The 12,590-nt window shown below is 51.2% G+C and overlaps 4 protein-coding genes across 4 annotated transcripts; 3 read left to right on the top strand and 1 right to left on the bottom strand.

Moving 5' to 3' along the window:
- Positions 1–360: 360 nt before the first annotated feature.
- B0T23DRAFT_372736 (WD40 repeat-like protein) lies at positions 361–2,672 on the bottom strand. The gene is made up of 3 exons (XM_062836750.1): positions 2,308–2,672; positions 2,186–2,219; positions 361–2,127 (listed from the first exon to the last, which is right to left on the bottom strand). The coding sequence occupies exons 1-3, from the start codon at positions 2,350–2,352 to the stop codon at positions 626–628; spliced, it is 1,581 nt and encodes a 526-aa protein (XP_062695068.1). The 5' UTR covers positions 2,353–2,672; the 3' UTR covers positions 361–625.
- A 1,086-nt stretch (positions 2,673–3,758) lies between these two features.
- On the top strand, positions 3,759–5,686 carry B0T23DRAFT_66149 (serine/threonine-protein kinase psk1). Its single transcript, XM_062841604.1, has one exon. It carries the CDS (start codon positions 3,914–3,916, stop codon positions 5,501–5,503), a length of 1,590 nt encoding a protein of 529 aa, XP_062695069.1. The 5' UTR covers positions 3,759–3,913; the 3' UTR covers positions 5,504–5,686.
- Positions 5,687–7,517: 1,831 nt separating this feature from the next.
- On the top strand, positions 7,518–9,438 carry B0T23DRAFT_311124 (CBD9-like protein; the record flags this gene model as incomplete). Its single annotated transcript, XM_062834624.1, has 3 exons — positions 7,518–7,594; positions 8,070–8,964; positions 9,103–9,438. 3 exons carry the CDS (start codon positions 7,518–7,520, stop codon positions 9,436–9,438), a joined length of 1,308 nt encoding a protein of 435 aa, XP_062695070.1.
- Positions 9,439–10,242: 804 nt separating this feature from the next.
- Positions 10,243–11,212, top strand: B0T23DRAFT_393131 (ATP synthase complex subunit H-domain-containing protein; the record flags this gene model as incomplete). Its single annotated transcript, XM_062838058.1, has 3 exons — positions 10,243–10,260; positions 10,383–10,467; positions 10,941–11,212. 3 exons carry the CDS (start codon positions 10,243–10,245, stop codon positions 11,210–11,212), a joined length of 375 nt encoding a protein of 124 aa, XP_062695071.1.
- Positions 11,213–12,590: the final 1,378 nt, after the last annotated feature.

Consider the following 12,590-nt stretch of genomic DNA (forward strand, 5'->3'; position numbering starts at 1 on the left):
GGGGACTTGAGCTGCCCGGATGCTGTGCGTTGAGGATATTGTGAATGGCGTCTCTCGCGATAATAACCGGCTGGGGATAAAACCACTTGAAAATGCAGAAATGCGAGAAACGAAGAAGTCAAAAGTTCGAAAACGGACCAACTCTACAAGTTCCCGGTGATGGCGTCTGCTGCCATTGTTTTATCGCCCTTTATCAGAAAGCCAAGCTTCGCACGATGGACCGTGCGTCACCATCTCCCAGGGTGACTTTACAAGCGCCAACCAACGCGAGCGGCAGGTGTCCCGCCCAACCCTGCCCGCGTCACTGCAGAAAAGAAGGGAGAAGGGATCTCAGCAGGCCCACTTTCGCGGTCAGGTGACCCCCCCTATTCTTACCGGGTCAGTGAAACGCAACCACAAGGCGACTCAAACGCATGTACCAAACGCAGCTTGATATGGGCACCCAGTTGTGGTGGTTCATCTACGAAATTCAGACGGCTTCTATGCAATCTATCTGCCGATACTGTCTCTCGTCGAGCGGTAAGCCAAGCCCTGGCCTGTCGCTTGCTGAACGCCCTCCTTAGTGTGTTGCTCCTATGTAAGAGGCAACGACAAGATTCTTGTCGCGTACATGATTGATGTCTGCTCAGGAATCATACAAGCTCCTGGAGTCGTTTCTTCCCCAAAGTTTGACCGTCCGGTCATGGCCACCGCTTACAATCCATTTTCCGTCCCGGCTAACGTCAACACTCGCAACAGGCCCTGTGTGGCCGCTGAGAGACTGAACCAAGGCCCAGTCGTCAGCGGAAAATATGTTTACCTTGTGGTCAAAGCCTGCCGACACCATAAAGGTGCCGGATTTCTTGGGAATTTGCATTCCCTTTTCATCTTCGCCAGGAGGCACTCCTTCCAACGGGTCATCCAACCCCTTAAACCACCGCACGTCGGCCACTGCACTTGTATGGGCACCAATGCCTCCAATTCTTTCCACTTTTCTAACGTCCCAGCATTTGATCCAACCATCAGCAGACGCCGTGAGCACCCTGTAACCGTCCGAGCCCCAGTCCAAACCATAAATAGGCTTGATATGGCCGTCCTGATGCCCATCTAGAATCATGGCAGTCCGTCCTGTCCGCAGATCCCAGATTCTTCCAATACTGTCCAAACCCGCGCTAGCGAGTAGCGATCCGTCACTGTTATAACTGACAGCGTATACACCGCGAGAGTGACCTTCCTGGAGAAGGAGCTCGGTGCCGGTTTCAACATCCCACATCCTCCATGAGGTGTCTTCTGAGGCAGAAGCCAGATACTTGCCCGATGGATGAAACTCTACACGACATACTCGTTGCGAGTGTCCTGAGAGAGTTCTCAAAGGCGTGTCTTGGTTCAAAGACCAGAGATGGATCTGGCCTTCCGCTCCTCCAGAAGCGAGATTGACTGTGTCGGGAGAAACATTGCGCTCGGGCAGTGTAGCTCCAGGCATCCAGCATAGGCCGCTGACTTTGTTGGTGTGGCCCCTCAAAGTCTTCCTTGGCTCAAGGGTTGGGATTTCGATGAGTTTAACCTGTCCGCCCCAATTGCCAGTTGCGACCATTTTTCCATCAGGCGAGATCCTTGTCATGCTGATGTGCCGCTCTCCTGCCGTTTGACTGCCTTGCAATTCAAATCCTTGAAGCTTCTCCTTGATCTCTTTTCGGTGTTTGACATGTGTCCGCAGTGGGATGGCGGACTCCTTCTTCTGGAACTCGATGCGCTTCTTGGCTCTCGGGATTGAGTAGTGGGCGATGTCGATGCGGGCCTGGAGCAGTTCCGGGCTGCCAGTAGTGTAAAACTCCTCTTCTTGGTCACCGGCTTCATCTTCCTCGTTGTCGGCGTCCCGCATCTCCACGTCAGCGCTTTCCTGGCCTCCCTTCTCGGCTTGTTGTGTCATGAGTTCTCGTAACCTGTCGCGTCTGTCTGCCGGACCCTCGCCGAAGAGGGTGACAGGCTCGCCCATCTCTCGCAATTTGGCTCGTACCCGGCCATCGTCGGTAGGAACAGCAATCGAAGCCGCTAATCGTTTTCGTTCGAACTGTGATAGAAGAACAGAGGCCTTCTCTGGGGCAATACCAGCCCCAGCACCGGGGATGTCGTAGTCGCGATCGAGGGCTAACACGCAGATCAGTCATGGGTTGAGAGCCATACAAGAAGTGTTTTGAGGACTTACGGACGGAGTCTAAATCCATGCCTCCGCGATCCTGCTTCAGGGGAGGTCAGTCCGGGCTCTGTTTGCAATGTTGAGCAGGTGCCTTCAATGTTGCGAGGGGCGCAAATAGAGCAGGGTCTTACCTCAGGCTCGGCCTCCTCCACGTAGGCTCTACGCGCCGGATGCATAGTGCTGAACTTTCGGTGTTTGGTCGCTTGCTAAATCTTCTGGACACTTGAACGCGAGTAAATTCAGGTGATTCGGATTCGGCTTGTGGTTGCTAAAGGACCGTTTGATGTGCGGGCTCGGTGTTTTGGTTGCTGTCGTGAAATAGCAGGTGATGCAATCACAGGGAAGTTTACAATGCTGGCGCCGTTGCTGTTGCGGGAGCTCCACTAAATTTTCCGGCGCATCTGGCTTCGACCCTAACCCTCAACAAACTGTCCCACCTCGAGCCACCTGAATGCGCTCATCTCAGTCCTAGCACCGCGGGCACCTCATATTCAAAAGTGAACCAACGAATCGCCATGAAACTTTCACCGATCATTCAAGAGGTACGTACAGTTTCAACGTTTTATGTGATATGTGATGGATTCCTTGTTGGCATCAACATCCGTCGACACCCACTTCGCACACGGTAGGTTTGGTCCGAGGTGACATGGAAGTGCGATCACAAATGGTGCAGCCAGTTCCCCCTTCCCAGCCGTCGACCAATGCGGTTTAATGACCGCCAATCGAGCCCCGGCTGTTCGGATTCCCCAGACTTATCAAAACTGAAGATCAGGGTCGGCATTCAGCGGCCTTGGTACACTACACTACCTATACACACACGACACCTGCCGTATGGTATTGGAGGTTCATTTCTGGACATGGAGAGCAACATGGGGCCATTCCAGGTTGAAAGCTAGTGTAGAAAAAGCCTGGAAAATGACCGATGGTGCATTCCCTTTTATGCGCGTGAGACACATGTCTCTCACCCGATTTTCACGTGCTCTCGCCAATTCCTCCTTTTCCTTCCACCAGACCAATCCAGCTGGCCTTTCCGCCCTTTCAGTTGCTCGCCTGCCCGGCCTGCCCGGCCTGCCCAGACCGTGACGCATGATGTGAATCCTTTTCTCTTTATCGTGGTTGGCTCAATGGCGGGATATTTGGGTGAGGCGGACGCGGCCCCCTGCCCGGCTAGTGCATTCCAGTCCCTAGGGGTAAGTACTGAATTGCACATAGGTAATACCCAAGGTAACAAACCCGGTCCAGGCCCGTTCTAATTGACTGCAGGTGCAGAGTCCGGGCTCCATTTTATTTTAACTTCTGCTTCCCACAACTCCATTTCATTGTCGCCATAGTCGACCTCTTTCTTCGCACGCTCCCCCAGTTGCAACTCTCTTCTTTTTTTTTTTTTCTTTTCTGTTTTTTCCTCTTTCTCTCTCTCTCTTCTTGACAGTAAAAAACCACATCTTATCGAGACTTTTCACCCTCAATGCATATCGAGAAGACCGTCGACGACAATTCCACTTCCTTCTTCAAGTACCAGATGCGTGCGATTCCAAGCCATCAAGGACCCAGTTTGACCACCGAACACCGCGCCGACGCTCAGCGACGCAGAGGCGAGCCTTGAATACGAAGGCCGACAGAGGCTTTGAGGGATCGTATCTGTCAAGCTATAACGAGAGCTATCTAGTCTACCGATTATAGTCCATCATAGCGACACGACACCATCCTACTGCTGGCCCATCAACGACTACGACCAAGATGTTCAGATCTCCAGCGACTCCCGCACTCAAGACGGTACGTGGCTTCCACAGCACCCCGGCTGCATCCGACGATGAGGATTCCGACTGCTGTCTCTCGCCCGACCCTCGCAAGGGATTGGCAACCAAGAGCAGCAGAAGTACGCTCATGGTGGACGATGTTGTCAGTGCCAATTGCAGCCCGTCTTTGAGGCCCGTTGTCTCGCCTGCCATGAGCGGAATCAGCATGCTACGGATGCACCAGGATATTCAGGCCCTCAGCCTCGACACTGCTGCCTCTTCACGTGCTAGTTCCATGACGTCGAAGCTTGGTCGCCGTGTTCTTTCTGGCGGCCCGGCCCGCCAAACCGGCTACAAGCGCAGCAACAGCAGCGGCACCAGTTCTGGGGATGAGACAGCATCCGTGGCCACCGAGAGCTACGAAATCAACCTGGAGCACGATTTTGCCGTCGATGGGAACCTCAGCACTACAATTGATTCAACCGAAGCCGTGGAGATTGGCTCTGACGGTGGCGTTGCCCGCTCGCAGAAGATGACTGCGGATGACTTTGAGCCCCTGCGATGCCTGGGCAAGGGAACGTATGGTACCGTTCTACTGGTAAAGCAACGTACCACTGGCCGTCTCTTTGCGCAGAAGCAGTTCAAGAAAGCATCTCTCGTCGTGCACAAGAAGCTGGTTGAGCAGACCAAGACGGAACGCCAGATTCTGGAAAGCGTCAATCGCCACCCTTTTGTGGTTAAGCTCTTCTACGCCTTTCAGGATCAGGAAAAGTTGTATCTCATTCTTGAATACGGCCAAGGCGGTGAGCTCTTCACCCACCTGAACACCGAAAAGATGTTCTCGGAGTCGACGGCAGCCTTTTACATGGCGGAGATGGTTCTTGCCCTGTCCCATCTTCATACCACCTTGGGGGTCGTCTATCGAGACCTCAAGCCCGAGAACTGCCTTCTCGACTCCGAGGGCCACCTTCTTTTGACCGACTTTGGCCTTTCCAAGGTGGCGATTGAGTCTGAGGAGTGCAACTCGATGCTTGGTACCGTGGAATACATGGCTCCCGAGGTTATCCAGGGCAAGAAATACGGCCGCTCGGTTGATTGGTGGTCTCTCGGTGCCCTTGGCTTCGACCTGATGACGGGCAATCCTCCGTTCCGTGGAGGGAACAATGCCAAGATCCAGGAGAATATTGTCAAGCAGAAGCTCATCATGCCCTACTTCCTGACTGCGGAGGCCAAGGACCTGCTGACGCGGTTGCTGCGCAAGGATCCCGCCAAGCGTTTAGGCTCAAACATGCCCAAGGATTTAGACACCATCAAGAAGCACCGGTTCTTCCGCAAGATCGACTGGAAGAAGCTTGCGGCTCGTGAACTCGAGCCTCCTATCCAGCCCATGATTACGGATCCAGAGCTTGCGGAGAACTTTGCGCCCGAGTTCACAGAGCTGAGCCTCAGTCCAGTTGTCAGTCGCTTCGAGGAGCGATATGCGGCTGCCGCTGCCAAGGATGATCTCTTTGGAGGATTCAGCTTTGTTGCATCGAACAGTCTCTTGGATGGTGATGGCTTTGGAATGCGTGTCGGGACCAACATGCTCTAAACTTGGCGGTGAGAGTGAGCCAAAAGGAGGACACTGAAGATCATTCTCATTCTGTTGTTTTGACTGGGTTTGGGGGAGTTAAGGACAATACAGGAAAAGTGCTATTCAGCTGGTGCGCCATGATTTATGGCAAAGGCACCAGCGCAGCGTGAATAATGATAAGGGTAACGGACCAAAGCAATACAGTACTATAAGATCAGTCGGTCCTCTGCTCGTTTCTTCTATTTCTCGTTTTTTTCGTGTGTTCGGCGATTGAATATTCCATTCAGTTATGGACGAAGACAAATTAGATAGCTCAGGCAATAGACTCGCGCGCTTTATGCCATTAAACAAAAGAATGATCGGCAAGGACAGGAACATATTCCAATGGCAAATGTTTGTGGGAACCAAAATTATCATTTCAATGGACGCGCGTCCTCTCAATATGCCTGTCACTCATCCATCGTCAAACCTCCTTCACGATTCACCAAATGCAACAGATCAACCACGCATGTTACTCAGCCACCACCAACACCATCATCTGCACTCATGCACATCAGCACCACAGCTCTTGACCGATACCTAGCTTCTTGTCCAACCGACACACCTCGAGACGCCTCGACAAGCCTTGAAGCCTCAGGGACAAATCGGCCACGAGCCCGAAACCGAAAAGGCCGCGCGGCTTATCGGGTTTTCTAATGCTTGGTTATCTTAGCAGCTCCTGTCTGCTCTCGGGGCTTCCCCTTCGAAAGTCCGATCCGGTTCCTAATGCCAACCATTGAAAGTGCGAAGAACGTATGTGGGGGACATATGTGAAGATGTTAAGGATTTCTACCTCACTACACGTAGTTGGCAATTGGACATGAATGATCGACAGGGATGCCACCGTCACTGCACTAGTGTAGCAATACTTACCTAACCTTGAATCTTCTGCATATGTATGTAGAGTATTTTGTTGAATCAACCGTCATTTAAACGTCTGTCTGCCTGTCCTGAAACCTAAGAAGGTGGTACTTTACACCACGCTAGAGTTGTTTATAGTTGTTATGCATTTCAGCCCTGTAGAGCTACCTCTAGTGTACCCTGCCGAGCCTGCATAGCCGAACTGACGGGCATTGGTGTTCATGGTGGGACTTGGGTGAAGTTAAGGTTGCAGACCAAGTCGGTTAGGAAAGATGTGGTTTCAAGTTGTCAACCCATAAACTTTTGGTTTCTTTACCTTTTACTCCTTGGGCTTTGTGGAGAGTTCCTTCCCTCGATGCCTTTGTTCGGTTTTTTTTTTTTTCTTCTTCTTCTTTGTTTTTTTTTTCTCTCTTCTTATTGGAGCAGCAAGCCGAATGCTCAACACAGAAAGAAGCGAGCAGATACAGATTCGGAAAACTTTTGATACATAAAGGTATACCGTAATACGAATTACACGTACATAGCATCCGAATCAGGAATCGTCGAGCAGACGCTTTCTGTCTGTAGCTAGTGACAGTCCTGAATGGTGTTGTGTGCAACCACGTCAGCTGTAGGTGCGGCCCGGTATATATACGGATCTCTTTCCGGTGGAGCGGCTGTGCCTGTGCCGTGATTGTCAGTAACCAAGTACCTGGATAGAGATGCTAGAACCATTGGATGGGTCAGGCAGGTCTAATGTTTTCTTTTGAGGTGAAATCTTGGAGAGCCAACGTGCCGTACAAACTCGAGTTTTGAAACACAATGGTTTTTGTGTAGCAAGCAGTCTTCAGCGTTTGTGACTCGGGTACACGAGGAAATCAAACCCTTTCTGGTTTTGCCTGCTGCTCAAATTTGATATACCAAGTATGCCAAGGTAAGGCATGCAGAGACGTATAAGGAGTAGGTAAGAGAAACCGTGGAATCACAATCCCATTACAGGACCCAAGTTCCTAAGGTTTCCTCGAGGACGGACTCCGCCAAGTGCGATAAACCGATGCATTCGCGCTCCAGCCATGGCTTGGATGGCTTGAGAAGTTTATGCAGCTGGCGTTCGTCGGTTCGCGAGCTCACAAGTCAGCCGTCAGTCATCAGCATGTACGACGCCCTGCATTCCACAAAGTCTTCTGCAGATGAACCTCCACCCAAAACATGTAGTGGTGACCGAGGTATGTACATTGGATTTGATGTGGGCCAAGGGATGAAAGGAAATTGGGCTGGCATCTGCTGCTGGCTGACAAGCTACATGCGTATCTTTGTGTGGCCGTGCCATGTTTGAGACCAGATTCACATACAGCTGAAGTAGGTATATGGATGTGTATCTGCCCCTCCCCTCGCGCCTGCCATTGTCTCAAGACTTCAACGAAGTGCCAGCTTTTGTTCGAGTTGATCATCATCCAAACATTCATTTCATTGAGCCAACCCAACTCTTTCTGTCGCCCAGGGACGCTACTTGATATATTCATTCCTACAACATTGTTCAATCATTTGTAGACTCGGCCTCTATATCCTATCAGCTTGGGCCTGATAACTTACACTTAACGACAATTGACCTGAATCATGAAGACCATTAAGATGTCGCTGTTAGCCTCAGGGCTAATTGGTAGGTCCAATCTCAGCATCATCACATATTCTCACGCACAAACAGTCTGATACTCATGGACGAACAAAATTCTGTAGCCAGCATTGCGGTCTACGCTACCACACCAAAGTACTGCGCCACCGGTGCCGACAATGTCTGTTTTCGATTTGGCATCCCCCAATCATCCGCCGACTCGGGGTCCGGCAACATATATTTCCAAATTCAAGCGCCGTCGACATACTCATGGGTAGCTCTCGGCACGGGCGATCAAATGAAGGGGTCCAACATGTTCGTGATGTACCAAGATGGGTCGGGTAACCTGACATTATCATCCCGCCTTGGCACCGGGCATTCGATGCCAGAGGAGGACACCAGTTCTTCGGCGGCAGCCTTGGGTCTGCTTGCGGGAAGCGGAGTGGCAAATGGCGTCATGGTTGCAAACGTCGTCTGCCCAAACTGTGAAACTTGGAACGGAGGCTCGCTCAGCCTGACGGACACTGCGTCGAAATGGATTGCTGCGTGGAAGTCGGGATCATCTCTGGCGACTACGAGCAAGAGCGCAAGCATCAGTCAGCATGATGACCATGACCAGTTCCAACTCGATCTCACCCAGGCGACTGTTTCTTCCGATAGTAACCCCTTCCTCGAGGCAGACGTCGAAGAACCGGGAACCGGAAGCGGAGGCGGCAGCAACGGCGGAGGCGGCAGCGACGATCCTGGAGATGTTGTAGGACCTGGCAATCCATTCGCGCCTGTTGTTGGCGGTAGGCGCAGGGATGCGGCTTTGGTTGCACACTCTGGCATCATGACGGCCACCTTTGCGGCTCTTTATCCCTTGGGCTCGATGCTCATGCCTCTAGCCGGAAGTTGGATTGCCCACGCCGTTTGGCAGACTGTTGCCTTCGTCATGATGTGGATTGGCTTCGGCCTCGGTATTCATGTTGCGCAAGAGAGGAATATGGTATGTAAAGCGCTGGCTCTTGCTTGTTCTTGAACCGCACACAAGGGTGAACAACAGCTGCTGACAGTTCGCAAAAAGCTCTTCAACAACACACACACCAAGCTCGGAACAGCCATTGTATTCCTCCTTCTTGTCCAGCCAGTACTCGGAATCATGCACCACAAATACTTCGTGAAGTACCGCGAACGCGGTGCGGTCAGTTATGCTCACATCTGGTGGGGTCGTATTCTCCTGATTCTTGCCGTCGTCAACGGTGGTCTTGGCCTCAAACTCACCGATGCCAGCAACTCGGCCGTCATTGCTTACTGCATCGTTGCAGCCATCTGTTTTGGTATCTACGCCATTGTCAAGTCATGGGCAGTCATCCGCCGCGGCCGTCAGGGTGGTCCTCATTTCCGGAAAAGTGACAACTTCACTCATCAACAGCGATATCCAGTTGGTCGGCAACCTTACAGGCCAAGAAACCGGGTATAAAGAAGGGAAGAAGTCGTGAGAAAGCAGCAAGCATAGCTATGCTGGCTTGGAAATGAACAGTTGAAGATAGTCAGCAGTAGTTTCCCGTGTTGGCTTGAGGGTATACGATGGTTTGAGATATACCAATTATGACAGGAGGCTTGTGTTTAACAAGAGATGGGATGATACGGTGATCTGATGTTGATCCATTACTGATTAGTGGTGAAGTTTTGGCTGGCGCTGGCTAGACGTGGTTAAAGCTGTACATTAAACAAATATCAACAACCAGGGAAACATTGTGTAATTGTAAAGTAATGAAACACAAGCTTGGGTTGAGCCAGATCAGTCATGACAAGAACACAGTGGAAGCCGACTTTGGACCAACCTCATGTCAGACTAGAGAGTGGAAACTGGGGATGTCCCCACTCACCACCCTGGCTTCTCCTCATCAACCGCAAAACCATGAGGTCTTACCATTGGCATTTGATGTTGGAAATCGGAGCACCAGCGTTCATTATATCGATGCTGTGAGAATCTCATATGACCACTCCCTCCATTTAACATTTTCGTAGATTCCAAGCCTTTCAGTCGTGGTACTCGCCTGTGGTCAATGACTGATATCACGTGACAGCATCGGCGTTTGGTACACCTGCCATGGCCCATGTGGGAGGGGTGAAAGAACGTCCGTGCACGCCGGACCCGAGAACCTCCAATGGATGTCCAACCGGGATATTTTGAAAAGTCTCGCAAGCAACGACCTCCACCGTGACCTTCAGTTCGCTACCTCCCCTCGCAGCGTCACGCATCTCGCCCAGCACATTCAAAATGCTTTCCCGGACTTCGGTACGTCTTTTTTACTGGGCGACTGCCGCAATCGATGCCGGGTCGCAGCTCGGAATCGAAATACCAAGGCTGGCCGACAGCGACAGCAATCGGAATCGGACAATGAGCTAATCAACGCACAGAGCGCCCGCCAGGCCGTCGCGGCCGTTGCCCGCCTTGCCCGCCCCCAGATGAGGACCTTCATCGCGCCCACCGTCTCGCGGAGAGGTACGTCCCTTTCTCTCTTGTGTCCAAACCACTTTACACCCTCGGGTCGACGGATAGGTTGGATAGCTCCGGGCATGGACGACGACTAGCGTACGATACGGTCCCGACTCCTCGATGGCGACTTTACGAACACCTTCCGGGATAGCTCGGTTACGACATCCGACTAGCTTATGTGAAACGACGACAACAACACCCTTAACCTCGATCCCTTGGTCGATGTATGTCGATCAATGTCAACAATTCGATTATACAAGCAGTCACTGTTGTGGAAGACGACCCGCGATCCTGTTCTCTTCCACCTGCCATCGATTTCCTCCAGCCTGCCTCGCCGCACGTCGCCCGACAGCTCGTCCAACCTCTCAATGCCCCAATATAATTCAGCCGACGTGTCCCACCTATACATTTACCCGTCCGTTCCTTGTTGCGCATCTTCAGTTGGTTCTGACATCATTTGCCCGTGTTCTTCTATCTAGCCGACTTCGTCCAGGAGCTCTACCTCAAGGAGCTCAAGGCGTACAAGCCCACCCCCATCAAGGAGTCCGATGCTGTCGGCCAGGTTGCCACCTTCAACCTCCCCAAGCCCCCCAAGTCCCCCGAGGAAGCCGATCTCGCCTCCAGCCTGAAGGAGTACGAGAACATGGCCGTCGAGGTCGAAGGTCAGGAGGGTGCCGATGCCGCTGCCCCCGCCGCCGTTGTCGAGGACTGGCTCGTTGAGGAGGAGGAGGAGGAGGGTGCCCACCACTAAGCGACTCGTCTCATCTCGTTCGGTACTCATCCAGTCGCTTCGCTCCCGATCATCTAATCCAGACATCGTTTAAACCCAGTCTTCTCGAAATAGACCCAAATCCGAGATTTTGAGAAAGAAAGAAGAGAACGGAAAAAAGTCTACGAAAAAGATGGAAACAGATGTTGCGATCGACCGATACCTCCCAGCCAGCCAGTGTCTTGATATATCCCATGCGCGGATCATCCCATCATTTCCAGCCTCTCCTTCCTCAGCTCTCCATCTAATGCCAACTACCGACACGACATGGGCTTGGTGATGGTTTGATGGTGGTGTGCGCATGTTTCACATGGCGCTTTCATGACTGGAGAGGAACCTCTTGCCCATTACTGGTTGAACGAAGCCAGCTCCGTGTGTCGTAGAGAAGTAAAATTACTTGTATAATTTCCAATTTACAGTATAGGCAGTCATGAGCTGTAGGACTGACGAGTACAGTACATGTTTTCTAACATCCTATGAGTCGACATCAGACCCATGCAATAACCAGGACGCGAGCAACTCGGCCTAACTCTTAGAGGTCATCCAATCGGCCAACGTAAATGGCAGTAAACTCCATACATCCTCTTACTCTGAAAGTTTGCCAGCGCCAGTGTCTAGCATGTACTTGCATACCCGGTGTCATGATACTGTCTGCATTCTCAAACATAAGATATCCCCTCTCCCAAACGCCTCTCTAACGTCTGCCCATTTACACTATTCACAGGACCTAATGGAGTACCTTTCTTTTCTTTTCTTTTTTTCTTTATTTTCTTTTTTGGGTTTTTTTTTTTAAAAAAAAAAAAAAAAATATCATGACCTGTATCCCCAGATATCACCACCGTGATGACACATTACAGCACCTACCAAATCCCAGGGCTTCAAGCTGGTCTTTGGGCTTCCAATCCCATCTGTCATGACACATGAGAACCTTCAACACTTCCATCTGATATAGACTAGCTTCCTGACTTTCGTCAATTCTTTTGGCAGGTCAGCCCTCGAACTCTGTTTTGTGACACTCACAACTCTCTTCGTTCCTGCTTATCCGTAGGAAAAGATAAATTGCATGAAGCCTGCAAGATAATACGGCCTTGAAGAATTGGAAACTCATCCGTTAAACGGACCAGGTCGAAAGGGGGGTTGATTTTATGCTACCTCGACGTTCAGTGCTCGACATAATACTACTAGTCAATGCCGAAATACAAATCCAGTATCAATGCTCTTCATGTATTCTGATGTGTTCTACTTTGGTTTATTTCACGAACAAGCATTATTTGTTCTGTAGCGTCTACTGAGACGCTACAGTTTACACAAGCAAATGACACTAACAAGAAACTTCATTGCTCGAATAATGTTCCTGTAA

Source organism: Neurospora hispaniola, assembly GCF_033458365.1.
Source record: "Neurospora hispaniola strain FGSC 10403 chromosome Unknown B0T23scaffold_2, whole genome shotgun sequence".
NCBI classification, from domain to species: domain Eukaryota; kingdom Fungi; phylum Ascomycota; class Sordariomycetes; order Sordariales; family Sordariaceae; genus Neurospora; species Neurospora hispaniola.

Excerpts from the sequence above, each read along its gene's own strand:
- B0T23DRAFT_372736 (XM_062836750.1), bottom strand. The coding sequence starts at position 2,352 with ATGCATCCGGCGCGTAGAGCCTACGTGGAGGAGGCCGAGCCTGAG. Across the intron at positions 2,220-2,307 it reads TGGAGGAGGCCGAGCCTGAG|CAGGATCGCGGAGGCATGGA; the intron begins GTAAGACCCTGC and ends CCTCCCCTGAAG. Across the intron at positions 2,128-2,185 it reads CATGGATTTAGACTCCGTCC|CCCTCGATCGCGACTACGAC; the intron begins GTAAGTCCTCAA and ends TCTGCGTGTTAG.
- B0T23DRAFT_66149 (XM_062841604.1), top strand. The coding sequence starts at position 3,914 with ATGTTCAGATCTCCAGCGACTCCCGCACTCAAGACGGTACGTGGCTTC.